We start from the raw sequence: 27,963 nt of genomic DNA on the forward strand, positions 1-27,963 counted from the left end.
ACTGAATTTCAGATGGTTGTTCAGGAAAACAAGTAACAGAGTTAATTATTGCATTGTTAATAATTGTTACTATGTTACTAATGTTAATAATTACATGCAGTAGAATCAGTCTTTTTAAATGGTACAAGCCTGCCACTTCACTGATATGGCAACTATATCAAGCATATTCAGTTAGACTAGACTAGTTTCAGTAAAATTTATGCATTTGTGAATTAAGGTGGTACCATTTGGTGGTTTAATAGCCAGATGGCAGCCACTGCCCTAAATTATTGTCTTTAATTTATGATGGACATCTTTTGCTAATCTTGTAGAATATGTCTCATCATTGTAACACATACAATACTCATAAAGATTTTCTTTCATGGGTACAATAGTATCAATCCTGCCTGGGGAGGAGTATTCTCTGTGTATTAAAATAATAGTACCAAATGCGTCTTCACTGTAACCATAGCAATGTCTGTCCTTATATTAAAACGGCCTTTCTACCAGCACAGATATTTTACATTGCAAAAACCAGGTCACAAACAGCAGTGGCACCAGCAGGGCAGGAACATACACAGTTGTAATACCAGTCAGGAAGCTCTTTTTGTATCATAAGGTTTGAAAAATAAAATTGATGATTCTCCACTTTCTGAAATGCAGGTGGAAATCTGTATGGGACAGATCCAAGGAGAAACTGTGCATTCACAGTAAGTAGCTAGTTTCCTTCTGAATCAGCTACATATTAATAGCAGGGATACTGTGATAGCCTTGAATGATTGATATTACAGTGGGAGCCTGATCATACAGTTTCAGTAAGAATACAAGTATTTTTTCAGAACATAGAGCTGCCACTTGGTACAAATTCTAGTGTGGGTGAATGTTTTCTGTCTCCTTTTCCCTGCAGTTCCAAAGGCAGTGTGACTCCTCATGTGTGCTATCCCCGAGTGCTGCGCTTCCGCTGCTCTATTTTTAACAGCACCAAAAAAATGACTCACTCTTTCATAAATGCTTTGAAATCCATTGAGCTGGAAGCTATTTGTGTCTGATTTCACCCTATATGGAGATGGCTTTTGTATAGTTCAGCAGAAATATTTTAGATTTTAGGCCTTTTGGAGAGCAGCTCCAGCTGCAGTGCATCCCGCAGTAAATCTGTTCATGAAAGTTGCTAGTTAATGTCAAGGGAATAGCAACACCCAGTTTTCATTAACAAGGTGTTACGCAATATTTACTTAACAATTTACAACGGGAAGCATACAACTTTCACACAGCTGTACATTATCCTCACAGCGAGCAAACAAATTCAGAGTGAGCGATGAGCCCTCCCAGGGGTCACGGCTAAACTCCCGTCAAAACACACGGTGCCCGCACTGCCCGCAGGCCTGGCACCGCTCACCGAAACCCTGCTGCTGCTGCTTCACGGCTCGCAGGGCCACCACACAGCCCTTCCGTGTGTCCCCAGCCCGGCAGAGGACAAAACCACGGCCCACAAGCGCCTGTGCCCATGCCGGACTGGAGAGCACGGACACGGCCTCCCCTCAGGGCGCTGGCCCGCCGCAGGGCCCGGGTCTGTGCCCGGCCAGGGCTCCGGGACGCGCCGCGGGCCCTGTCCCGCCTCCATCGGCCGGCTGTGTTTGTTCCGTCCCGAGTTCCGTCTGCAGCGAACAGCCGGAAACAAAACTAAAACCACCACCCTGCCTCGCTCCCCCGGCCCGGCGCTGGGCAGCCCAGGGGCCGGTACCGCCCCGCTCCGCCCGCCGCAAATGCTGGACCTGCTGCCGTGAGACCTCCCCGAGGCGTCTGGGTGCGTTATTACCTTCCCCTCCTTTCCACACGCTTCCCTTCCCACCCGCCGCTTTCAGCACGGGCGGCCCGAGGCCCCCCCGGGCTCCGGGGTCGTGTCCCGTCCCTGCCCACGGGGAGCGGTCCCTGCCGGGCCGTGTCCTGCAGGCCGGCGGGGCCTCCGCTCCTCGGCCTTGGCCACAACCGAAACCCAGTGCGATTTTAAATGACGTACTTAGAAACATTACTGGAAATCTGCATAGACCACGTTTAGTAGTTGGAGATTTTTTTTGTTCGGTTTTGGCTTTTTTTGTTTGTTTGTTTGGTTGGTTGGTTTTTTGGGGGTTTTTTGGGGTTTTTTTTGTTTGTTTGTTTGGTTTGTTTTGGTTTTTTTTTTTGGGGGGGGGAGGAGGGTGGTTTTTCTAGGGTTTTCCTTTTTTTTTTTTTTTTTTTTTTTTTTCCTTCTTCTAATTAGGAGGACTAGGATGTTAAAACAATTTGGCCTGGTCATACTTGTTTACCTCGGGAGAAAGCTATTCAAGCGCAGCAGGCAGTGCCGTGGTTCCGCGGACACTCCCTGGCCTTCCCGAGGAGGCCGCACTGCCCCTGTTAGAGCCGTGGGGGAACAGGGAAATGCGAGAGCTGTGGGGCGTGCTCTGCAACTTTGAAAAATGCCAGATGGCCTTGGCTCCAAGGGCCGCCGCTCCACCGCCGCCACCCCTTCAAACAATGCAGAGCACAGCCCGCCGGGTCATCCTCTGTCCTCCCCTTGCGGGATCTTCCACAGGAGTTCCTCTTGTCAAACAAAGATAACTTCCCAAATCAGAACGACACCCACTGGTGTCATATCCTGGTTTTGTTGCTGCCAAGATGACTGTGAAAGGTTCAAGATACAACATGCCAGCAAGGAGTGAACTGGAGCCTTGTGCATGTTTGTGTGAAATTCTAGTATGTTATTTCCTGCTCCTTTGTGTGGATGTTTTTTTTTAAAAAAACCAACTAATTAGACATGCTCATGAACACCAAAATTATTGAGGCAGTTTTACCTCTGATGACTATAAACTTCTTTATTTTGTCTTAGAAGATAAGCTGATTTTTCTCTTCTCTTTGTAGAGAATTTACATTCAATAAGTCATCTTGTTGCAGAGCCCAGATAATCAAAAGCCAGGCTGCTGGGTTTATGTTATGATTTCCTTTTTCTTTTACTTTTTCAGCTATGCTAACTGTATCTGTGATGTTAAAAAAGTGCTCATCAGATGGAAGAGTGGAGCATGATGCCCTTTATCTATTGTGGTGGAGTGGATCTGGCTAAGATGTACAGACATGGACTGTATCAGGCTTGCCCTGGTCCTGTCACATTCCTGCTGTCAAAATATGGGCACATAGCTTTGGGATGCAAAGTTACAAACTTTTAGTTTATACCAAAAATCACTTCCCCTCTTATTCATTCCCCACGCAGTGAATGTATGTGCCCAGCTGGTTTTCCTTGTACCTAGAGCATCATTCCTGGTTCACTGCAGTCATACAGAAGAATGACCTTGGTCATTTTCTTTTGTTTTCCCACCCCCATAAAATTAGGATGTAGCCCCCCCCCACAGCAATTTGTGATCTTGATATTTGTCCAACAGAGAATGAGTTAATGTAATCCCTGGAAAATCCTGGATGGAAACCAGTGTGTGCTGGATCTGGATCAGTGATTTGGCAATGGTCAAATGCCAGTTTTCCAGTGTTCTTGTGAAGAGATTTGTATACAGGTAACATAATTTCAATGCTGAGAGTATAACCAGCATAGCATGTGATGTACCATTTATAAAGGAAATTCACAAAAGAAGATGATTCATACATGTGTTTTAAAAGCAGATTATTTTTAAGTTAACATATGAATAGTAATTTTGCATGTCTGAAATTCCAAGTCGCTAGGAAATTCCTCCCTAACACACCCTCCCCTTCTATTTTCTTAACTAGTTTTAAAAGATTAGATAAAAGTCAACTGGAGTAGTTAAAAAGTTTTTCTGGTATTTCCAAAAATGACCAAAGGTTGTAAAATTCTTGTTTCACTTTAGAGTTAAACTATGACTTCAAGTTCTTTTAAAAGTCACAGCTGAATGTACCAGGGAGATACTTTCATATGAAGATGCTTTGTGTCTCCCCCTTCTTGACTGCATTATGTGATGAAAACAGTGAGATTCTACAGAATTCTCACAAGTGTTTTATGCTAGATTGAAAATAAGTTAGCGATTAATATGCTTTTCTTCTGATAGAAAACTTTCCAAAACACATTACAGTGCATGAAGGGTTCCTCTGTTTTAGATGAATTTGTTTCACCTGCTTAATTATGGACACAATGTGTGACATTTTCGATTGTGACTTCCAGAATGTAACAAAAGGAAGAAAATGCTGTAAAGCAATCTTATTCAGGTGCTGGAATCTTTTGGTATATTAGGCTTTGAAGTTGAATTGGCCTTTGATTTCCAATATGGCTTAAATAAAACTCTGCAGTATGGTGATCAAACCCTGTGGAAGAACTAAGACTTGTCTTTAGGTTTGCTCATCTGCCATTTCACCATGTGTGTAATAGAGGTCAGAGGAGGTTAGATAGAATTTCCATAGTTGGTGGCAATGGAAATTGAGCACAGCACCCTACTGATTTTGTTAATCACAAGGCTGGGGGGTTTTTCTAGGTTTGAATTTTTATTCCAGTTTTCAGTGTGATGGTACATGAGTGTTTAGTGAAGTAAAAGGTGGTCTGTGGCTTATATATAACTTCAGAATTAACCAATTTGAATATTTAAGGTTGGGGTGTTTTCTTTCAGTGGCTTTTCAATCCTTTTGAGCATGGAGGGTGTGTGTGGAAAATCCTTTTAACCCCAGACTGGAATCACTTTAAATTATTCCAAAATATTTAAATTATTTAAATGTTAATAATAAGAAAATCCACGCACTACTGAATTTACAGTTAATTATTGTTTTAAAAATTACATGTTATATTGTTGCTCAGAAAAGGGCAGAGCTTTCGGAAATACTTAATCTACCACTCATCAGCAGGCTGATGACTTTTGTTTCACTTCCTTTGGAATATACAGAGTCATGTTAAGGTAATTTACTCTGAAAAGAACTTGCTTGTCTTTCTGATAAGTATGACCTTCCAAGTACTTTTAGTTTTGTAATGAACAGCTGGGAGAGTCCCCTGAATAAAGGAGGTCTGTGTAGTGTATGTTGGAGTGTTAGTTGAAAGTGAAATACTTTAGATAGGAGAGTTAATTGAACTTGTGCAGCAGATCAGTGATTTATTGTCTTTTTGTTCTCTCCCACAGAACTGCCCTTGTAAAAATGCACCTAGTTAAGAATGAACACAAGAGAAGTGTTGTGGTAGACACAGGCTTCATGTCATGCTGGTTTCCAGTTTAAAAACCAGAAGGCTGGCAATTTTAAAGGAAAGCAACAAAGTGATGACCAGGTGCCAAGTGCCTGCTTTCCTTATTCATCAGATTCAAGAAGAATTGGATAAAGAAGAAGAAGAGATGATGGTTTTCCTGTGCCGAGACCTTGCTCCTGATTTGGCCACTGCTGATCTCAAAGAGGTCTTGGTGGCTTTGAATGAGAGAGAGAAACTGACTCCTGCTGGCTTGTCGGAGCTGTTGTACAGAGTTAAGAGGTTTGACTTGCTGAGGAGGATCCTGAACACTGAGAAAGAAACAGTGGAAGCTCACCTTGCCAGGAGTCTCAGACTTATTCCTGATTACAGGTAATATATCTATTTCAGATTTCAAAGCTACACTATCTTGTTCAAAATAAGTGGTTTGCTTTTTTCCTTTGTGTATGGGGGCAGGGGGGCAATATGGATGAGGTTTTTTTGGTTTTTGGTTTTTTTTAATACTTCACAGATTCATAGAATATTTATTGAAGGGAGAAGAAAAGCAGAGAAGGATGTTATATCTAGAGTTATAGTTAAAAGAATATGTCGACTTTGGTCTCTGAATTACTACTACTTTAGTGGTTTCTTACTAGTCACGGCATTAGAAGCATCTGTATTTAAGGAGCTTGTGTGTTTGTGAATAAAACCAGTGATGTTTGTAGAGTTCTAGTTTAGCAGCTAAAAAGGGACACTTTAAAGGCATATAATTGGTTAGAGATATTTTCTTTTCTGGTTTGCTTTGGGCACGCAGCCATGTGGTATAACTTTTCCCAAGGGACCTCTCTCTTACTCGTTTTACTCTATGAGTTTTGAGAGGCTTAAATTAAGAAATTCCAGTTATTTTCTTCGTCTTTGAGAGACTTCAGAAAGAAATCCACATACTCATAAGGAAGATTTTCCTGTATTAAATTCTCACTAAAATTACAACCCTGTAACCAATAGGTAAAAAAGTTAAGGATGTGTTCTGTTGTCTCATTCTCTCGCTTCATCTCTATTAAACATTAAGGAAACTTCTGTTTTCCTAACAGTGGCTATTATACTGTCAGTCCGAAAGACGCTGTTGCTGATTAGCAAGAAGAGGTATTTTATAATTGGATCTTGAAACAGGATAGTTTTTATACCTGTTTATTACTTATAAATGGTGGATTAAGACTGGAACATGGAGAGAAGTTGAAAGGGAGGAATCTTGCTGCAAGCTAATTGTTTAGAAATATCTCAACTTTATTCCAGGGTGCTAATGGTAGAGATAAATGAAAATCTGGAAAAAGATGAAGTGGGTTCTCTTGGTTTTCTACTCAGAGATTATGCACCTCGTATGAAAATGGCAAAAGATAAGGTATGTTTTCTGCTGGCATTCTCCTCTGGAGCAAAGACATCAAAGTGAAAAAATAAGTAGCTAGACAGCAAAGGAAAGGAGACAGTACTGCTAGGAGTATTGAGGCAGGAGTACACAATCATCAGGAAGCAGACAAACAGTTGTGGCTTCTGTTTCATTTTGTTGATTTTCAGTTCAAGGAAAGAAATATGTAAAGCTAGTAAAAAAGTAAGAGGGACCAGTGCTTGTTATAGTATATGGTGGTTGAATGAACTTCATGAGCAGAAGGCATTTTACAGAAGTCTTTCTTCAGTATTTCTGACCTGAAAGTTTATGTAAGAATGATCTCAAACCAATAACCATTTGAACTGAATCTTGAAATACAAGGTCACTTTTTTTTGTTTGTGCTCTGCTTCACTTACAAAAGAACAGATAAATTGTAATTACATCTTTATACCTTTGCATTCTGAATATTTTTAATAAGTCCTGTGAGAAAGCAGAAATTCAGTAGAGAGGATTCAGAAACCATGACCACATACAGAGAAGACTGAATATTTCTGTCTTCTTCCTTTGAGAGATTTTTTCCTTTTCTGCCTTCAGTCGAAGGAGAGAGGCCCTGAAAATTTCCCAAAGCTCTTCTTGCCTCTTGCTTTGTGGCATGTGAGGTGACATTCCCAGTGGTTGGCTTTGTAGCAAAAACAAAATGCAAAACTGTTTCCTCAAAAAATTAAGTTTGATTTTTAAGAATATCACTTTGTAGTTTCTTTTACTCCTGTGCTAGTATCAAGGAGTCATATGTCTCTAAGATAATTTTCTTAGAGGGTGTAATGTCTCTAGTTGTTTATATAGCCTTTATGACATCTCCATGGTATTTTCTGGATTGCTTTGTTACTTCTGGTGGAGAAAAAATTACTGATGTATTTGGGTTTATGTTGCTGTTCTAGAGTTTTCTAGCTCTTATAATTGACCTGGAGAAGCTAAATTTGGTGGCTCCTAATCAACTGGATTTGATAGAAAACTGTTTTCGAAGTATTCACAGGATAGACTTGATTAGGAAGATTCAGAAGTACAAAGGTAAGATGCTCTTTTTGCACTGGTTACTTTTGATAGCAACGATCAGATGTGCTGAAGATAAAACTATGACTTACAAATAAGGGCATTTGCATTCTTCAGAGATTCAGGTTTTTAAAACAGTTGAAATATCATGATGTATTTGTGTTCCTCTTAAAATTGCAGCTTCACTGTGCTCCATTCATTCTCAGCCAGTATATGTAAATGCTCTTCAGGCCTCTCTCCCTAATCTCAGTCTGATTGATCCTCCTTATCATTCAGGGGTAAGTATACAAGAAGTGAAACAAATCTTTTATTTCTAAATATTGCCAGGCTTTAAAAGGAGTTCCATTTTTCAGAGCCTGAGGAAGGAGAGATGGCTAGTGACTAAAATATTGCTTGGTTTATTTCTGTTTTTTCCTGTTATTTGCTGAGTTTAGGGTCTGATTTAAATCTTCTGACTGAGAAAGTCCCTTTAAAGGACTTCTGTGAATTTTATCCTATTAGTTCAACATATGAAATCTGTATCTTGAAAGTTTTTTCTGTACTATACAGTGGAGTGAAAAGTTTTGCTTTGACTGTTCTTTGCAAAACCTATTCTTCTTTGTATCTCTGGACTTTTCAGGGAAAGTAGCTTTTAATTTTTGAAGCTGAAAATTATAGCTTTTTTAAGAAGAGTTTTTCAGGGTTTGGTGTTGGTGGTTTTTTTGGGGTTTTTTTTTTTTTTTTTTTTTTTTTTTTTTTTTTTTTTTGTAGTTTGTTTTAAACTCAGTTTAAGAAGATATCTCAGTACCTGAAAAGTCATCAAATCCTATTGCATGCAGTATTTTTTGTATTTGAGTTAGCTCTGATATTGTATTAGTATGACCTTTCTTGAAGTCTTTAACCTTGCTAAATTTGATGAGATTACTTGTCATGTGTTCAGTAAACATGCAGCTACCTGCTGCTGTAAGGAAACGAAGTTCACATCTTCAGAGGCTTTTCCTTGCTGTTCATGACAGGCTGGTGATTTTTTTTTTTTTTTTTTTTTTTTTTTTTTTTTTTTTTTTTTTTTTGAGGGATGTTTATTTTATTTGTCTGTGCTCTGAGTAGGTTTTTTAATCTGTTATGTTGTAGTTTTATTTAGCTGATAGAAATGAATCTAAAATATCCTTTTATTGAGAAAGAAATATTACTGTGTTTTATTTTGCAACATGTTTATTAATTCTTGAAGGAGAATAGGAAAATTATGCGTTTTTCCTAATTTCAGATTCAGAATGCGAACACAGAAAAATTACAAAATGGATCATGTCTTACTCTGGGTAAGAGCATTTTATCTAAGTTTGGATAATCTAAAAGAGCCAAATGATGAATTTCATTGCATCAGAATGGCTGTTGTTTGATAGCTGTGTTCATGGCTAATCCTGTTAATAACATCAGGAGTAGAGAGTGTTTGAAACCTCAGAACTGAGTCTGGCCTTACTGTTTGGTCTTGTATTTACTTTGCTTGTGCTGCCACATCTTAAAAACATTCTTAAAAGTTGTAAGCTCCCACTGTCAAAACTTCTTAACAGAATAAATACTTTATTAGTAAAACCATGGATAAGATTGACTAGCCAGCTCTGGAGTCCTGTGTAGTGCAGTTCTGCCCATTAACTCTGGAGTAGGAAGTTTTTGTGTCAGTTCAGCAGTGAACTCCCCGCCAGGCCAGCCAGGAAGTTGTGCATTGAACAGGTTTTTTCCATGTGTCTTTGTGTTTTCTCTGGAAACCCCAAATACCTCTCAAAAATGGTGATATTTAAAACTAGTTGGCTGAGTTCTTTCAGTGTAGAAGAGAGTCTTTGTTTCTTCTAGTCCCAAGCAATGTACAATGAAATCCAGATAGCATTTTAGAGGTGAATAATTTAGGGATTTTTAAACTTCAGTAGCATAGGAACTAAGAGGTCCCAATGGATGACAACTTTGCTGAAATAGATACATTCTTCTTTATAACTGATCTGGTGATAAAAAATACCACTGGTATTTACATACTGAGATTACTTCTGTATGTTTTAATTGCAGCAGAACCAGTTCACATGTCCATTCAGGAGTCAGGATCAGTGCCACATAAGGTACGTGCTTATGTATATGCATGTAAATAAATATAACCTCTGTGAGTATTTACCTTAGTTTTCTTTGTGTTTCATTTTGAGATTTCCTTGAGTTGTGTGCAGATAGAGCAATGGGTACATCCTCAGCCATAAACAGGTTCTGTGAATTGTTTTTGCAGAATATATTTTAAATATAAAATACTTGCTGCTGCTCTGGAAGCAGCAGTGTGCAAAATGCATGTATATATGATGTGCCCACAGAACTTATACATTTATTAGTAGAGGCCAAGTTAAAAACTGTTGGAGTTCAAACCTCTCTTGCCACAGGCATTAAAAATCACAGAGCTTCTTTGCATATAGTAAGTGTTGTTCTTAATTACCTCCTCCCCTTTGGTCTCCAGGCAGAAGACAGACTTGCTTCAGGTATTACTGATAAGGATGGCCAACTGCTATTTTCACTAGTTCTCCTGTAGGTCAGGAGCCAACCTGTAGCAAACTGATTTGCTTCAATCAGTTCTCTTCAGAGGGGAGAGGAATTGTGATAGAGTTATTATGGATTATTTAGGAATAAGGAAGTTGTTCCACTAAATAAGGAAATAAATTTTCTGATGAGCAGTGCTTGCTTGCACACCTGAAGAACAAAGAAGTTCTCTACATTTATTGTGTTGGCAGTACGAAGCATGTACAATTTTAGTCTCTGAGAATCTTTATGGTAGTGAGATTGCATAACACAAGGACACAAAAACTAAGTCTGTACTAGGAATAGAGGGAGAAGAGTCATTAGTCCCTTTCTCCTGATTTTTTGGTGTGTAGATAAGACACATTACAACTCAGTAGAAAGATTTCTGCTAGCTACTTGATGGAAAACAGCAGAATGTTATTTAATAGATCTGACAAAAATTTGAGAAAATAATACGGTCTAAAAGTTGAGAAAGTGATGTATTAACTTTGTAATTGTCCTTTCACATTTCTCAGATGTCTGATGATTCTTACAGAATGAGAAGTCAACCTTTAGGAATGTGCCTGATAATAGATTGTATTGGCAATGACACTGGTAAGTCTCTTGAATTTGAAGTCCTTTAACTCATTAATCCAGATAATTAGAACAATTTAGTATAAAGAATATAATGTACATTTACCAGCCAGATTAGGGGAGTGTTGGTCCAGTCATTTAATCTACCAGTTCTAGTAAGACTTCTAAAGCAAAGAGTTGGAAGGGCCAACATCATGTTAAAGCCAACTGTCCTAATTATTGGAGACAACGTTTGGTTTTTTGGTGCAGAATCTCTGAATGAAAGAACTTGGAAGAGGATAGACTAAACTTTGGGAGGGACAAAAAGGATGTTCAACAACCAACAGAAAAATTAGGCTTACAGCAGTCATATAGCAGATTATTGGCAGAGATGGTAGTGTTTCCCACCAGTTAACAAGCTGAAGCCAAAGCTGTTGTGGATCTGAAGTACAGTCATATTAGACACAAGAGATTTGGAATAGCCATGAGATCCTTTATTAATAATGCACCTGGGCTTCTGTCCTATCTTGCACAGTTTAGCTGAAAGTGTCACCATAGTGAAACTGAAAGTGTCACTGCAGCTGTCAATGTAGTCACTGCTGTGGTTGAAATGTGGGGGTTTTCTGATTGCCTTTGTAGAATCCTAGAATTAGACCTTTGCACAGTCACGTGAGGCTAAAAGTAAAAATGAAGAGAGTATTTGCAGTCAGTTCTGTAATAGGCTGGGAGGTGTAGGGGAAGGAGAGGCTTTCCAGGCATGTCTTTTGGTTTTCTCAAATGTAATGGTCCAGCAGGTGAACTAACTCAAAATTGCTGATGTGATTGAAGGGCAGTGGCTGTGGAGCTCACACACAGAAAGTCTGTATCTCAGATGTCTAAAGTCACCAGTGCATTGTCAGCATTTAACATGATAGAAGGCAAGACCTGCACTGAAATGCATTATGGTGCTAGTGAGATTCAGAGGAGAGATGGCATACAGCATTGCTTAGAGGAGTTTGCTAGAAAGGCAGAATAGTTGTGCCACACTATTCTGAGGTCTGAGTCCACTGAAGAAAAAGAAGAGGGCAGGGAAAACATTAGAAATTGTTTAGAATCTGTAGCTGTCCCAAGATTTAATCTCAGGAAGGCAAACTAGTAATAGATACTGTAGGATCAAGAATTACAAAAATTTATAATGCCTAGTGTAAACAGTATGAATTTATCAAATGCTGATAAAATTCAAACTGAGATGCACATTGCTGTTTTGTAAATAGCTGCTTTTGACTTTTCCATTTGGAAATCAGTTTTAATCCTTACATTGTAAAGAATGAAGGGAGAAAAGGCTAGTGTTTTATGTAGAATAGAAATACTGGAAAATCAGTGGAGAGAGTCAGTTGAGAGATAGCTAATGTTGAAGAAATAGGTAGTTTCTGATCTCAGGCTGTAGCATGTAATGCTGCAGTATGTCTTTCCTTAGAGTATCCAAGGCTTACCATGTATAATTTCTGATTAATTGTTAACTAAGGTGTCAGCTCTAAGTTTTTGAGTTGTTTTTTTTAAACTGTGACAGTTTGTGTGGGGGGGACTAAGGCGACACCAGGTTTTGAATTTGTATATGTATGTGCATGTCCAAGTGAGATCAGGACATTATATTCTCACTGCTGCAATTCTCATTTTGTACATGTACTGCTACCCCCTGACTGATGGAGAGCTTCATTGAGCGTGTAACTGCTAGACTGTAGCGATACTGAATAGTCTGAATTTTGAGAGCATGTTTTATTGCATAAAATAAGGGAGCTTTATCTTTCTACTCTCAAACTAAAAATGTCTGGACAATTTTTGAATTATTTTACAAATATTAATCAAACCAGCAGAACTGGAAGGAAGCTGTAGGGGTTTTTATCACTTCACTACAGTGTAGAGTTTGTATCTACCCTTTATTTTGCTGAGGAAAGTTATGAGTTCTGTTTCCGGTGTTCACTATGGGCTTTTTGGAGAGAACAGTGTGGTAGTAGAGCTGCTTTGCTGCCATCTGAAATAGCCCCTGCTAGTTAGGGCTTGTTAAACTTTTGAAGTCAAGGACAGCTATGTGTAAGCTTCCTATATGTGTAAGGCATTTTACATAAACATGGCACTTGATGATTCTTTTCCTACCAGAAGCTGTGCATGGGCAACGTGTATGTGCTTTATACTAAAGATACAAAGCTACAGCTGTAAGTCCTAGTAGCTTGTGGTTCTCTGAACACTTAATACCTGTGGTTTTAACCACCACGTATCTGGTTTCAATCCCATATTAAGAAACATCCAAAATAGTTATTCAGATCTTAACACATTTTCCTGTAGCACAGGTTAACACAAATACAGTAAGAGTTAAGTCTTGAGGTTTGGCTACCTACCGTTTTAATTTCTTACACAATTGAAAGAGTTCATTATTCAGCTTTCTTTTTTACCTGAAAATGCCATTCTGTCCCAGTTAAGACTCCAGTGTCCATTCTTCACCTGGAGCTCATCACTTCAAATTTTAAGAAGCAAAAATTTTAAGAAGCAGCAGGTTCATTTTTGACTGATGAAAGAGAACCTCTGTGTTTCTTATGCAGTTATGTGTATCTATAATAACCATTCAGAATAATTTTGACAAATTAAAAGGTGAAACAGACTTCCTATGCTGTCCAGATCACTCTTTATCGTTTCAAGTGTGTTTTTTCTTGCCTTATATTTTAAGTCTTAGGAACTTGGAATACTGGCTCTAAAGGAAAGCATGTAAGTGTCTGTGGAATGTAAAACAGATAACAGTGTCTCTACTGCCATGAAGCATCTGGCTCACAGGAAAGATGACATGCTTATAGTACTATAACTATGTAATCTACTGTGATCAACATCAAGTACTCCTGACTTTTTAATTATTGTGATAAAATAAAATACTTAGTGTCAATAGCAAAACACTCCAAGTACTGCAGTTCAATATAGTTGAGATTAAGCCTTGGTGTGCCTTGGTTTAATTGCATCTTGCTTCTTTCAGATGTGTTGGAAGAGACCTTCAGAGGCTTAGGCTACGAGGTTCATTGTCACAGATACTTAAATATGAGCTCCATGAATCAAACATTGATTGAGGTTGCAAGGTGGCAGAAGCACAGAAATTGTGACAGCTTCGTTTGCATATTGGTCAGCCGTGGAAACTCTCAGAGCATCTTCTGTACAGACCACACCTTTTCTGGATTCCCTTTGGAACAAATAAAGAAATACTTTACAGCAGACTCATGTCCTGGACTCCTAGGAAAACCAAAGCTGTTTTTTATTCAGAGCTATGTTGTGCCAGAAAATGAGCAAGAGTGTACCAGTCTGTTGGAAGTTGATGGGAAAGGTGATAGTGCTAAAGTCACTATCCCCCATGCAGCAGACATCTTTTGGAGTCATTGCAAGGTGGATGTGTCTACACTAGAACAATCCCCAGCTTTATCCTCATATTATCTGCGTTGTCTGGCTGAACTACTCCGTAATCCTTATAAAAGGTAAATTAAAATAAGAGGAAAAGAATAACCCTTTTTCTATGATAGCTTATTGTCATGGAGAATGAGAAATCTTAAATTTCATCCCATCCGTTACTGAAATGTACTTTTTTGCAGTGTCATAGGCTGAAAGACAAGTATCCTCACACAATTGCACAGAAAGGTAGCCTAAACTAGGAGTGATGTTTCTGATCTTGAACAGTAAAATTAAAGTGTGTTATGGCATTGGGGTCTGCAGAGTGAGAAGGGAAGAACCTGTCCTGGATAATGCTTAGACAGTATTGGAAATTTTACTTCTCCAAGATAAACAGGCTTCTGTTACGCTGAGGATTGCCATGTACCATTAAGAAGAGCTGTGCTTGCAAATATTAATGGTCCATGCTTAAGTTCAGGACAAAGGCAGTAGAGAGGGAAGGATTTTCTACTTTCTCTAAATTTAATTAACCCTTTGGTCACAGAGCCAATTGATTGCCAATCTTGAATTTCAACTGTCAGAAAACTTTTGTCTATTTAAAGAGATCAAAAGGAATCTGCACAAAAATCAGATACATTTGGATATATAACTTACCCACAAAAGTTTTATTTATACAGCTGATCTACCAGGGACCTAAACTGTTATTCAAGGCAGTTGCAGTGCTAGCATTCAGTACGTTTTTACAAATCCTAAAGCCTTGTCATGAAATCACAGACCATCATGTCAGCATAATTAATATTATAGCAATGATTTGGGTCATAAGAGTTTGTCTTAAAATGTGTGTACAGCCTTGCCATTTAGAGGTCTTGCCTCTGCAGTAAAGACCGAAATTGAAAACTTTCTCCACGCTGAGTCTGAAGTTTATTTTCTCTCTTGTGAATTCTTAAATGGTGTCTTGCTTCATTCTCTAATGGAATGCTTTTGCTTTTGTTGCTGCAGGAAACTCTGTATACTGTCTCTCCATATGGAACTGAACAAAACAGTTTATGATTGGAATACTACCGCTGACCCAAGCCAACAGTACTCACTGCTGCTCCAGCACACACTGAGGAAGAAACTTTTCTTTCCCACTTAACTGCTGTTAGAAAGTACATATCTGAAAGAGTTAACAAGAAACATTTGCTATGATGCAGTTTAATGCATACTTTTACTTTTTGCATTGTTATTTCATGTGTATCTAAAGTGCCTGTTGCTTCCAAACACAGGAATTTACAAGCATTTTAGTATGCTAAGACACTAGATTTTATATTTTTATAGTAATCTCTGAAAGCTTGGATGAGCATGGTAGCTATTGTATAGCAGTGAAACATATATTGCTAAGTACAATGGGTTAACAGACATCTAAACTGTATAGCTGTTGGGTTTTCCAGGAAAAAACAGAAGTGTTTTTATTGTTTCATTGGTGATTTTTAACATACCTCCTAGCAGTTAATACTTAAACAAATGCAAGCCAGCCCAAACCACTGAAATGTGCTAATTACTTCACCCTGCACCTAATAGTGGCAAATGTCTCAGGAAGGCTTTCCTAGCCAGTAATGCCAGATCTTTGCTAGCAAGTTCTGGCTTGCATGCTTCTACAGACTGGCAAAACAGAAGGGAGAGTGAGACTTGTGGTCTTTTCAATAATCTGGAGTCCATCTGTTTGCTGCATTAAAGATTGCATCTTTAGAACTGTCCACAGCACACAGGGGTTCTGTGTTAATACATGAGACAGTCTGCCATGCTTTGGCCCAAGTATGTTTTTTGCTGATGCAAAACCGAGTCTACATGTGGCAGGACATTACAGTAATCTGCCACACAGTTTAAAAAATGTGGGATATTGGCAGATGTCTTGTAGAAGCTGAAATATGATTCACATTCATTGCCCCAGGCATAGTTGTAAAAAGATACTTTAAAATATTTGAACTTGAATGTAGTATGTTTCAGCCATGGGCCTTTAAGATTGTATTATGTTAAACACCCCAACCTCACTGGTTTTGTTTTATGAAAAAGAATATGCCTCTATTAATGATTTTTTTTTCCCAAGTGCTCTTGTTCTTGTGAAAAAAAGAAAAGGGAAAATTGTCCTAAATACAAAAATTTTTCTCCTATGTAGCAGCTGCCTAACAAAAATTTCAGTTAATCTACTTCTTGTATATCAGTATAACCTGGATGGGTTGTATTGAAGTTTGTCACTGAACTTAGTGACAGTAAAGTAGGCCACTTGTAAATATTTAATTTTTACATATAATATAGTCTCCTATACGGGAAAAATATTTGAGGCCCTGGTGTGTCTTGCTTGGTTTCTGGTCAAGTTTTTTAATGGAAAAAAGAGGTACAAAATGACAGATATGGAATCTTAAAAGTTACTTCCTGTGGTGGCTGGTAAATGAACTAAAATGGTGAAACAAATGTTTCCTATGGTTGTAGAAATAAGATATCATTTCAAGTTACCTATATATCTAACTAATGTTAATGAATACAATCTTATTCACAGATTAACTTCAATTTCCCATTTCCCTTACTAGCTTTTGCATTTGACAAGCACTTCTGCTACCCTATAGGAAACCAAAAGCAGGGAGAATGGAACCAAGAGGAGGCAGATGAGGAAAAGAAATGTGGAAATTTTAAGCAGGACCAAGAAGGGGGATGGTAGGGAGCATCAAGAGAAGAACAAGTAGGGGAAAGATGATTCGAAGGAGAAATACAGTATCAATATTGGAAGGAGAAGAAAACAGGAAAAAGGAAGTGAGAATAGTGGCTGTCCTTACAGACTCTAATGATGTGGTGAGTTGGTCGATGTTTTGTGGATTGGTTGGTTGGGGGGTTTTGAGTGATGCTAAATGCAAGTGTTTACTTAAAATATTAGCAGTAGAAAATATTCTGCTTTTACAGTTTTGCAACAAGTTTGGTTTGGGGGTTAAGACGTATGTCTGTTCTTTGCCTTACTGCAAGACAGAGTAAGGAAAGTCTGTGTCCCTTTTGTTAAGAAATTATGCAGAAATGCTGTTTTGAAAATTAGAGGCTCATGTAATTAATCCTTTCAGTGGAAAAGGAAGGGACTCTCTTTGTGTATGGCTGCTTGGTTGGAAGTGGTTATAACCCTCTAGAGAGTTGTGGGGACAGACATGTATCATGCAGCATTCATGGGTGTCAGATACTGATTTTTTTATGCTGATCCTCAGTAGATTTTTAAACCATAGCCATATGCAGTCTATAATCATGCATCTAAGCAGTATTTATTCCCTTGACACCTCTTTAAAGAGTGGTATTCAGGTAGGCTGATTCCCTGTACCTGCTGCATAGTGAGTATTTATGCAGGACTTTTGGGATGGCAGTTTTCTGTCACTTGTCCCATAGCTTATAGAATCATAGTCATAAAATAAGCTGACTTAGAAGGGACCCATCAGGATCATCAAGTCCAACTCCTGGCCCTGCACAGGACACCCCAAGAATCCCACCATGTGCCTGAGAGTGTTGTCCAAAAGCTTCTTGAGCTCTGGCAGGGTTGGTTCTGTGACCACTTCCCTGGGGAGCCTGTTCCAGTGTCCAGCCACCCTCTGGATGAAGAACCTCTTCCTAAAATCTAACCTAACTCTCCCCTTGACACAGTTTCATTTTACAAGTCCTGTCAGTGGTCACCAGAGACAAGCAGTTGGATGCCTTAAGTTTTAGCTTTTGTATTTTTCAGATTCTGCAATGCATTAGTATATAACTCTGAACTTCTTATAAAGTGTTAGCAAGTTCTCTTCACAGTTTAGTTAGACAAAACAATCCTTTCTCAAGCTGAGAGCCAAAGACATTGTTACAGCTTCAGGCCCAAAAAATATAAACAACAGTGAGTTGAGGAGAGCAGACTGGGAGGATGGGACTCCATAACCTGAAGCTGTAATTGGACAATTAACCCCAATATGGATATGGACCAAAACTTACAAAAGTGTGAAAACTCATGACATGCCGTCCATCTTGGTTGTAGCCTCGGCCAGGCTCTTGTACTGCCCAAGGTGTATTCTTTGAAGACCTTTTTAATAAATATCTACTTTATTCCTTTAACCCTGTCCAGTGTCTGTTCTAGGTAACCTCTCAAGGCATCATCTGCCCCTCAGTTCCCCCTTGTGAGGATGTTGAAGACTGCAATGAGGTCTCCCCTCAGTCTCCTCCAGGCTGAACAAACCAAGTGACCTCAGCCCCTCCTCACAGGGGCCTCCCCTCCAAAACCCTCACCAGGTTTCTGTGTCCCTCCGTACACTTGATGGGGACTGTCTCTTCTTGCTGTAGTGCACATAGTGCACACATAAAATTTGAGTCTAGAAATGGATGCACAGTATGGACTGCATCAGGTTATCCCTGTATTGCAGATAGTGAAATGATTTCAGGTTAAATGATCATTTAGCCAAAAGAAAAGGGAGAAGAGAATTTTGGATCCATCGTGAGTTTAGGGTGTTAGTACTGGAACATAAAGAGTGACATGCTGGTGGAATTTCATGGTTTTGGACTGCCAGAATGTCTCATTTTCAGAACTTACTATTGATGGAGATAAAACAAGTGATGCTGCTCCTGCATTGCCAGAGCTTGGAATAAGGTTGTCAGAGTCACTGCTCTGGCACTTAATTACAGTTTTAGTTTCTGATAACTGGAAAAAAAAATCTTGTAGTTTGGTATGTGCTCTATGTATGGAAGAGGGAAAAGGGAATTAATTGGCAGAATATGGGTGATGCCTTTAAGTGGCTTGGAAGATGTACTCATGAGGCAAGAGATTCAGTGGTGTTTTGTATCAGACTTAAGTTTGCATGGTTTTTCTCAGCCACCTACATTGATGTGCATGAGCCATAAATTGAGTTTACTTTGCACTGTTACGTATTTGTGTATTACAGTTGTTGCCAACTCATTATCCAAAAAAAGTTATGTTCAGGAGGAAGTTACATGCTAGCACTTGTAGATGGAGCATGTTGTATGGCTGATATGGCTGATCTTCCCTTTCAACTCTGCATAAGCAACAGTGGCTCCTATTACAGATACCTGAGTTAGAGAAGCTTTCTGTGGGAGCTTCTGAGAATTATTTTCTGCTCTCCAGAATTTTAAGTTTCTGATATGCAGAATGGTATTACTGAGAAGAGGCTGCTATCTGTGTGGATGATCTATATTCCATTTAAATTAAATCTCCTGTACTAAATTATTTAACAGCTTTTCTGTGGCTGGTGTAAAGAATGTCTATTTTTCAGCTTCTGTATTAGAAACAATAAGACACTATAATTGGAAACAAATGCTAGATATTCTGAATAAAATTTCTGTATGCAGTCAGATTGATTGTCCCTGTCTCCCTCTAGACCATAGAATAACTCTGAAATTCTTGGTGTGTTTATCCTGCAGACTTGTTAACTTGTTAAATTATAACTTGTTAAATTTGGTGTGAAGTTTACAGCTCTATAAAAATGAGTTGATTTAAAGGACAGCAAGCCTTATAGTTTTACCAGGTAACTTGGCTGTTCTTCATGTTTTGGACAACAACTTTTGGCATGAGCGAGGAGCCACTTCCCATCCTGTCCCCATTGCCCCGAGGTCGTGGGGGGATGGATACAGGTGAGCCCGGAGATGCTGAAGGGCCCGAGGAGCCTGCCCTGAGCAGAGTCTGCTTACCTTCCTCCTCTGCCACAAACACTGCTCTGAACCTTCCTTCCAGTGGGGAAACAAAAATTAAAATAATGTGCCTAAACTATTTGAGGTCTTTTTTGCGATGTAGCCTGCTTTAAAACGGCTTGGCAGCAAAAGCGGGGGAAATTACGGGTGCCGTCTTGCACTTGGCAGCCGAGGGCTGCCCGAAGCCTTTCCCGGAGCCTGGCAGCGTTCCCCAGCTCTGGGGCGGGCTCCGGCGGGGTTTGCCCGGCGGGCGGGGCGGTGCAAGGCCCCGCAGGCGCTGCCGGCCTCGCCCGCTCCCCGGCCGGGCCCCTGCCCCTTCCCGCGCCCACCTGCTGGATCCCGCATTCCGCCCCGCACCGCCCCCGGCACCGCCCCTGGCGAGCACTGAGCGCGCCGGGCGCCACAGGAGCCGCAGCCGCCGTCCGGGGAGCGCCCGGGACAGGGATCGGGACTGGGACTCCTGTCAGAGGTATCAGAAGGTGGGGCTGGAAGGGAGCGGGAAGGAAGGCTGGCTTCATCTGCCGAGCCCGGAGCCGAACTCGCGCTCGCTGTTTGTGAGCGGCCGCGGCTCCTCCTCCCGCACGTGGGGCCGGCCGCGCTTCCGGCACTGCGGGCGGGCCTCGCACCGAGACCCCCGGGGAGCGCTCCAGCCGGTAAAAACTAGAGAAAATCAAAACGTAATTTTACGGTCCTTATCCTGCTTGTTTCATACGACTTTCCTTCTCTGAGGCGGTATCTGAAAGCGCACAGCAGACGCGGATTCCTTACCTTTGTGTGCCGATCCCTGCCCGGTCCCGCTGTGGTGTGCGGCTGAGCCGCGCCAGGCCGGGCAGCGAGCGGGTCCTGCTGGCTCACCTTCCTTAGGGACAAACTTTTGCTTCCAGCTGCTCTAAACAAAAGATTAGAGACCTACCAGCTAGAAGGTACTGAAGCACCTTCTTACCTATTTAACCTTCCCCAGGCAGAGCAGAACTGCCTGGGGTACATGGGCGAAGCTGTGGTAGCGGAAGGTTGATTAGTCACTATTAAACCTCAGAAGAGCGAGCTGCTCGTGCAGAGCCTGTTTAGACTGAGCATTGGGTACTATTACATTTAACTGCCATTTCCTTGAAAGGGAGGCTGGTAAGGGTTTTTCTATGCTAAATGTCAAATACAACCTGGAAACAAGTTACAGCTGGGAGTGGATGGATATTCCACAGTTCCAGCTTGGGTGTCAGCCTTGTAACAGAGCAACACCGCCCTGCTACAGCCAGAGAAGAAGGAGGACTTGGGCTGCAGATCAAGGAAAATGCATGAACCACTGCACTGTCTCCATTAATAGTTGTAATAAGTTACTGCAGGGACTCTTCCCAGATACAATGGAGGGAGGCAAAGATCTGAGCACGGAAGATGTTTAAAAGTAAAGAAAATTCAGACCTTGAGGTCATCTAGCACAGGTTTTTGCTCTGAGCAAGGATAACTTCATTTATAGACTGGGTTGTTCTGGATTCTGCCAAATCTGGTCTTTTTTGTAGTCTTGTGTTTAGAGAAGGATGTATATTTCAAATTTATTTAAAACCTTATTTATTAAAAGATAATTCAGGACTTCCAAACATTGGGTAAAATTTTAGTAGACAGATTGCTGTATTGAAGATTCAAGTGTTACTAGTGTTTGTTTTCTGCTTTCAGGCAGAGAGGCTGTTGGGTTCCAGCAACATGGAGAATGATGCCAGCTTGGAGTTCTCTCAGCAGCTTTTTCTTATTAGTGAAAATCTGGTGACTGAAGATGTAACAGCTTTAAAATTTCTCTGTATGGACTTGCTCCAGCTCGGTAGACTAGAAGGTGTGAAGTCAGCAACAGATATCTTCAAGCTTCTTATGGCTCAAGAATACCTGAAAGCAGAAGACACTTTCCTACTAGCTGAACTCTTATACAGAATTAAATGTCACTCCTTGCTCGAGAAACTTGGTTACACCAAGGAGAAAGTACAAAAACATCTGCATGAGAAGGGAAGAATCTCTCCATACAGGTAAGCTTGCAGTGGAATTCTCTTCCCTCCATTACTCCTATCTATGCCATACTATTTTCCTTTCAATTTTAAAATTCTTAGATTGCCTTTTGGTTTTATACCATCTTTTGTTCCACTTTTATCTCACTGCATCTCTGTTACAGGCAGATGCTGTATGAATTATCAGAGAACATCACCAATGAAATGTTGAAGGATATCACATTCCTCCTGCAAAACCGTCTTCCAAAGCGATGGATAACTCCTGTATGTGAGGAGTGAGCCAAATGTGTATATGGTGGGAAGGGAAGAAGGGAGGCAGGAAATAGGAGGAAAAGTGTGAGAAGTGTTTGGCAGAATAGAGCATAATATACAACTAGGCTGGTTGTATTCATAGGGATAGTAAGAAGGAAGATGTTGACAGGCAAGAGTAGAATTTGGTCCCTCATGCCAAGGTCTGGCAGTTCACTGTCTAGCATCAGATTATAAAAAGGTGACAAATCAAATCTTTGCCCTGCTTGAGCCATATGCAAGGGAGATCCATGTCCCTACGTCATTGTTACTGTTTCACAGCAATGAAGCCCTCTTGAAGCCACCAGTCGTTAACATGGTTTGGATGAATCTGTTTAAACAGGACCATACCAAATAAAAACACAACCAGTGGCTTTCCATGAAGCAACATTTCTGCTTAAAGGTGGTATAAAATTGACTGATCCTTGTTGGTAGGGAGCAAAGCAGATAATAATGTGACTGATTGAGGCAAGGCTGAGAGGCAAGGTTTGATTTCTAAGGAACAATAATTGTATTTTACTCTCTCCTTTTGGCTGTCAGTCTGCTTTGGATTTGCTGACTTTATTGGAAAAGCAGGGCCTTTTAACTAAAGACAACGTACAGATACTGGAGTCCATCTGTAAGACTGTTTCACCTGATCTCCTGGAGATAATAGACTGCTACAAAAAGGCAAAAGGTGAGAAATTCATAGTCTAGGAATAGGTTTGCTAAAATACAGGAAGCACTAGATGGGTCTGGGCAACTGAACTTCAGGTCATATGTGTGTATTGCTGAAACAGGAGCTTGAGTGGCATAAATCTGGTGTAACAATTTCTAGCTTCCATTATTTCCTAGATAAATCCCTAAAATACAGGGATGTGCTGGAATATCTGAGGCCACATACAGCAGCCCAGCACATACAGAACAGGCTGGGAAACTGAAAATCTACTTATAGATATGTCCCACTTCTCCATTTCCCCACTAATAGTATTGAGATGATCACAACTGTCCTGTAGAAGGCACTTTGTGATCTGTGAATGTGCACTACATAAAGGCAGTTGCCTGCTAAGAGGCTGGCAAGACAAACTGTGTGTGCATGTGTGTCTGACACATGGGCTGTGAGCATACAGATGATTTCTGGTTTTATTTAAAAATGAGATTCATCAGTAATTCAGCAGAAAAAAAACCTGGCAACTTCGGTTGTAAGAATGCAGATTCTTCTTAAATACAGGTAATTTCCAAACTGATTTCCAGATGAAAAATTCATTTGAATGTCTTGGGTACAATCTATCCTTCTACCATGGGTATCTTTGTTTTGTAATATTGATACAAATAGAAGCCTTGCCTTTGTCAAAAAATAAATATAATAAAAATAACAAGAAAATGTTCAGAATAGATCCATTGAACATGACCATGCTATCTTGTATGGAGGAGTTATTCCTTTCAGTGAAACAGTGTTTCAAATACAAAAAGTGATGTTTTGTAGCTAAACTCCTTTTTGCTGCATCCACAAATATTGGATTTACCTTTATAAATATCTGTGGTGGGGTTTTTTTCTAGATAACAAGGCAGCTAATTTTACACAAGGCTTCCCTGAACTAAATCTGGAGCTGCGTGGAGAATTCAGCAATGTAGAAAATGAATCCAAGGTTTGAGACAATCTCTTAAATCCTTTTGGAATACCTGGGGGTGTGAGGTTTTCATCCTCTCTCAAATGACATTTATCATGAAAAGACTTGTGAGGTATCTGTTTCTCGTAAAATTTCTTAACTTGACTGATAAACCAAAATGTTTCAAAGACTATTTTAACCTCAGAGGCCAAAAATTTTGCAATATTGAAAGGTGGATTGTAGGCAAAATGGGCATAATACCTCTGAAGTTATTCACACATCAGTGCATGTGCTTATCTTCCTGGTAAAGGCAAGACATTTGGCATTTGTCTAAGTTGTGCATTTTGGAATGTGCAAAACACAGAGGCAAATGGAACTTCACAGTTCTCACTTTTTGAATCTGGCTTAGAAAAGGCCTCAGGGCATCTTGAAATTAGAAGTCATAAGGGATATCATGCAAAGCCCTTGTTAGAAGGATTAAAAGGAGGCAAGAGTTTTTAGTAAGCTATTGCAGAGGTCTTGGTACATGAGAAAAGATCTCATTTGTGAGATCCCATCTTAGAGGCCTTATGTGCACTCTCCAACCACAGCAGTGTAACCACTGAATTCTCCCTCTGGCCTTCTCTTTGCAATGACCATGGATATTGAAGGAGCAAGTTGCTTCATTTGTTTATAGCTATTTAATTTCTTGCAGTTCTTTGCTATAACATCTTTTCATCACCTGAAACTGCTGCAAAGCTTTTGAAGGAACTTGGAGTGCTGCCTTCATTTTGTCCTAAAATGCACAAAAGGAAGTGTGTATTGCTCTGTAGTGAGCAGGAAGGGACTCCAATGGATGGAGTTTTTTTTATTTCAACCCAAGGTTGGACTTAAATACATGGTACTTGAAGTTTTGGTACTTTTCAGCCTTAAAAATACTATTTTTTTAACAGTGGGAGGTAATTTTAAATCTTAACCAAGAAACTTGCAGTGTGGTAGGTTTATGCACTTCTGAGATTTCTGTTCTGCTTGCATCCTTTTCCAGTGGATCAGTATGAATCACCTCCTCCAGGTAGTCATTACTGTTCTCAAAAACACCCAACTCAGATGTCTAACATGCTATAGTTTCACTGTGATCCCTCTGCCATGAAGCTAAAATACTGTTTTGACATTGGGAACAGTTGGGGTCCCCATCACCAACTCAGATTGGGGAGTTTGGCTACTGACTCCTGCCTTTTGCATACAGATCAGAACCCAGATGCTAAACCCTTCTTCTGCAGTTTGACAGGATGGTGAGTGTGTGCTTGGAGTTTCACTGGGTTTTTTGCACAAGGAGGCACCATTGAGTTCCAGATGTTCAAAAACATCCCACAGTCTTAGGTGCCTCTAACTCCTGGATGGCAATTTTGAGACATGTTAAGGAAATATGAGTAAGTTGAATAAATTAATCAAAACTGTAAGCTTTTTTCTTCTCCTTTCTACAGACTGTTTCAAGTTACAAAATGGATGGGCCACACAGAGGATTTTGTCTCATTATTAATAATGTTAACTTCAATAGTTCTCAGAGGAAGGGTTCTTGGAAAGATGCTGGTAAGTACCTGAAGTGAGATTTTTGGAGGATTAGTCTCTCTGTATCCCCAGGTGAGTGCTCTATATTTTATTGTCTATGGTTAGTTAATATTCTAAAATAGTAAAATATTTGGTATGTGTTAAATTATGTCATTTGTGTATCCTGGGGGAGGAGAGGTTAAAGGATGAGTAACCACTGAATAATTTTAAGAATCACTTTTTACTTATCCTTTATCTACAGCTATAGCAAAGAACTAAAACTAAACTAAATTAAGCTATCATTCTACCTAATATAATGCAGAATTCCATAATCAAGCAGCTCTGTGCATACTTCTTACTTTGTCCTGTTTTCTCTATTATCTTTTTTGAATGGAACTCTTAATAGTTAAAACTGCAACTGGAAAATAATGATGTGAGGAAGGTTTTGAAAGATCTTACCTGAAACTGGAGAAGGGCAGATTCTTTGTGTTCTGAAGTGTCATTTGCATGGTCACTTACAATGACAATGTATGCACTATTTTCTGAAGCTTGTCTAGAAAAATCTGGGAACACTGCGTTTGAGCTAATGCCATTTTTTTTTATCCCAGTTAACCTTTAGTTGGTACTAGTATAAGGATGAATCTGTAGAAGTGTCAGGGTGTAAGGTCTTTCCCCCTCCCAGATTAGCTTGCATGGTGACTTCATAAAATGTTTTTCTCTTGCACTGAATTTTCCTTTTATCTTTCATGTATTTACAGAGCAACTGGAGAGAGTATTCACATGGCTTGGCCTGGATGTGAGGACTTACACAGATCTGACATCTGGGGCTATTATAAATCTCATGCAAACTTGGCAGCATGTGCAAGATCACAAAGACAGGAACTGTTTTATATGCTGTATTCTATCTCATGGCGAGTCAGGAGCCATCTACGGGACAGATGACAAACTTGTGTCCATCCGTGTGCTCACGACCCACTTCACTGCCAAACAGTGTCCCCAGCTGGCTGCAAAACCCAAACTCTTCTTCATCCAAGCATGCCAGGGTAACAATATACAGTGTCCTGTCTTTGTTGATACTGATGGACCAACTCCTGACTCGGCTCCCGTGCAAGAGAGAGTTTCTCTTTTGGAAAGTATCCCTGAAGAGGCTGATTTCCTCCTGGGCATGGCCACAGTGGACGGATGTGTCTCTTTCCGGCACATTGAAGAGGGTACATGGTACATTCAGGCCCTCTGCAGCAAGCTACAGTTGTTGGTACCAAGGTAAACACTTGGCTTAGTGCTCTGATTCCATTTTTCTTCTCCAAAGAAGAAGAACTATTCTTCTTTGGAGAAGAAGAGGAACACCCACCCATGTTTGTAAGGTGGACGGAATTAGTTAAAGTGATGATTTTATCCTGATAAATTTACATTAGCTCTGCTAGTACCATACATGTAATCTGTAGAATGTGAAGTTTTTTGTGAAAAACACTCAAAACCTCACATCTATAATCTTTAAGACAGCACACTTTCTTGAGTGATAGGTAAAAATATTTTATTCCACTGTTTTTCTTTATTGGTTGAATTAAGCAAGACAGAACAAGAAAAGGTCTTTTGTTTATAATATGACTCAAATAAGGACAAAAGAGAAATTTGGAGAAAAGTATGTGTTTTCTTTTTTGTGTTTCAAATGTTCATACTCTTATCTTCTAGCTGATCAGGGAGATGTTAAGTGGATTCCCATCTGTTCGCTAATTTATTTTTTCTTCTTTTTTCTTTTTTTTTTTTTCCTCTCCTGGCTATAGGGGTGAAGATATTTTGTCAATTCTTACACAAGTCAATGAAGATGTGGCCAAACGTGTTAACCCTTCAGGGACAAAGAAGCAAATGCCCCAACCAGCATATACCTTAAGAAGAAAATTTATATTCCCAATACCTATGGCCCCTCCTCCTTCACAGCAACATCGAGGCTTTTAAAACTCATCATTTTATCATCTCATTTGAATGCAGTTCATCATACTACATGTTTTAAGACAGCCAAAACCCTGAGGGTCTGTTAGCTTTGATGCAAGGCCTCATCAATTTTTTGTCAAACAAACTGTGAAACTGGAGGAGACACAGTTCAAACAATCCATGTGCCAGCTATTTACATCATCTATCTATTCAGAGTTATCAGTGCTGGCAGAACCATGCTTCTGTCATGTTAAACATTTTTGTACCTGCACAGGAAGCAGATAGAAAAGGTTTTTCCTGGCAGCATAGGGATTGCGTGTAAGCTTTCATATTTAAACCAGGATTCTTAATGGTCTGGTTTAGACTCATCATGTTTTATTTTGCAGGCTAGCAATTTTAAATCCTGTTTCTAAACCCAGTAGCTTTCTTCATAGAGAGAAAAAAGTGGCAATGAAGAGACAAAACCTTAAGTAGTAGGTGGAAAAGGATTTCTTCAATCTCTAATGAAAATTACATTTAACTTAATAAAGAACCAGTAACCAACTGAAATCAGCAATTTGTTCCACAGTGCACACTGATACCCTCAAATGGCTAACATAAGCTTCATGTACAATTAAGTTTTCCAAAACAGTAAAGCCAAAATGCTGCTTATTATTCCCTCTGCAAAACCTTGTGAGCTGTTATTTCCTCATCACTTCTGAGAAAATGTAGGGTAGAAGATTTGCATCCTATGAAATACAGCAGTAAGATTAACTTTGTTAAGCATTAGATTTTTCAATTATCATTTGTTGGTTTAGGATCTAAAATGGAGCCAATTTGAGGCTCCTGTGGACTAAGATGCTGATAGAATTTTGTGAGTTAACTGAAATAATGCCATGTTGTTTTGTTATAAACACTTACTATGTATGCCTGTGCCTTTCCTCTTTGTTACTGCATTAAATT

General features: G+C 39.8%; 2 protein-coding genes across 7 annotated transcripts; both read left to right on the top strand.

The window, feature by feature from the left end:
- Positions 1 to 1,642: 1,642 nt before the first annotated feature.
- On the top strand, positions 1,643 to 19,361 carry CFLAR (CASP8 and FADD like apoptosis regulator). 5 transcript variants are annotated; one of them, XM_083865062.1, is made up of 12 exons: positions 1,643 to 1,783; positions 3,390 to 3,515; positions 4,760 to 4,856; positions 5,076 to 5,506; positions 6,407 to 6,512; positions 7,436 to 7,565; positions 7,728 to 7,825; positions 8,791 to 8,842; positions 9,582 to 9,631; positions 10,586 to 10,664; positions 13,621 to 14,110; positions 15,021 to 19,361. In XM_083865062.1, the coding sequence occupies exons 4-12, from the start codon at positions 5,151 to 5,153 to the stop codon at positions 15,154 to 15,156; spliced, it is 1,497 nt and encodes a 498-aa protein (XP_083721188.1). In that variant the 5' UTR covers positions 1,643 to 1,783; positions 3,390 to 3,515; positions 4,760 to 4,856; positions 5,076 to 5,150; the 3' UTR covers positions 15,157 to 19,361. The 5 variants fall into 5 exon arrangements, with proteins under 5 accessions (XP_083721188.1, XP_083721187.1, XP_083721189.1 ...); XM_083865061.1 differs by lacking the exon at positions 4,760 to 4,856; XM_083865063.1 differs by lacking the exons at positions 3,390 to 3,515; positions 4,760 to 4,856.
- CASP10 (caspase 10) lies at positions 16,710 to 27,957 on the top strand (the record flags this gene model as incomplete). 2 transcript variants are annotated; one of them, XM_083865058.1, is made up of 8 exons in its annotated part: positions 16,710 to 16,847; positions 21,366 to 21,706; positions 21,850 to 21,949; positions 22,514 to 22,649; positions 23,513 to 23,601; positions 25,026 to 25,131; positions 25,848 to 26,352; positions 26,874 to 27,895. In XM_083865058.1, the coding sequence occupies 8 exons, from the start codon at positions 16,710 to 16,712 to the stop codon at positions 27,043 to 27,045; spliced, it is 1,587 nt and encodes a 528-aa protein (XP_083721184.1). In that variant the 3' UTR covers positions 27,046 to 27,895. The 2 variants fall into 2 exon arrangements, with proteins under 2 accessions (XP_083721184.1, XP_083721185.1); XM_083865059.1 differs by lacking the exon at positions 16,710 to 16,847 and adding an exon at positions 20,100 to 20,166 and having other exon boundaries at positions 26,874 to 27,957.
- Positions 27,958 to 27,963: the final 6 nt, after the last annotated feature.

The sequence above is a fragment of the Zosterops lateralis genome, assembly GCF_965231275.1.
Source record: "Zosterops lateralis genome assembly, chromosome: 7".
Taxonomy (NCBI): Eukaryota; Metazoa; Chordata; class Aves; order Passeriformes; family Zosteropidae; genus Zosterops; species Zosterops lateralis.

What these genes read in the sequence shown, in the direction of transcription:
- CFLAR (XM_083865062.1), top strand. Translation starts at nt 5,151, where the DNA reads ATGCTGGTTTCCAGTTTAAAAACCAGAAGGCTGGCAATTTTAAAGGAA. An exon ending in AGACTTATTCCTGATTACAG is followed by an intron (nt 5,507 to 6,406) that starts GTAATATATCTA and finishes ACTTTATTCCAG; the next exon opens with GGTGCTAATGGTAGAGATAA. An exon ending in TTGTATTGGCAATGACACTG is followed by an intron (nt 10,665 to 13,620) that starts GTAAGTCTCTTG and finishes TGCTTCTTTCAG; the next exon opens with ATGTGTTGGAAGAGACCTTC.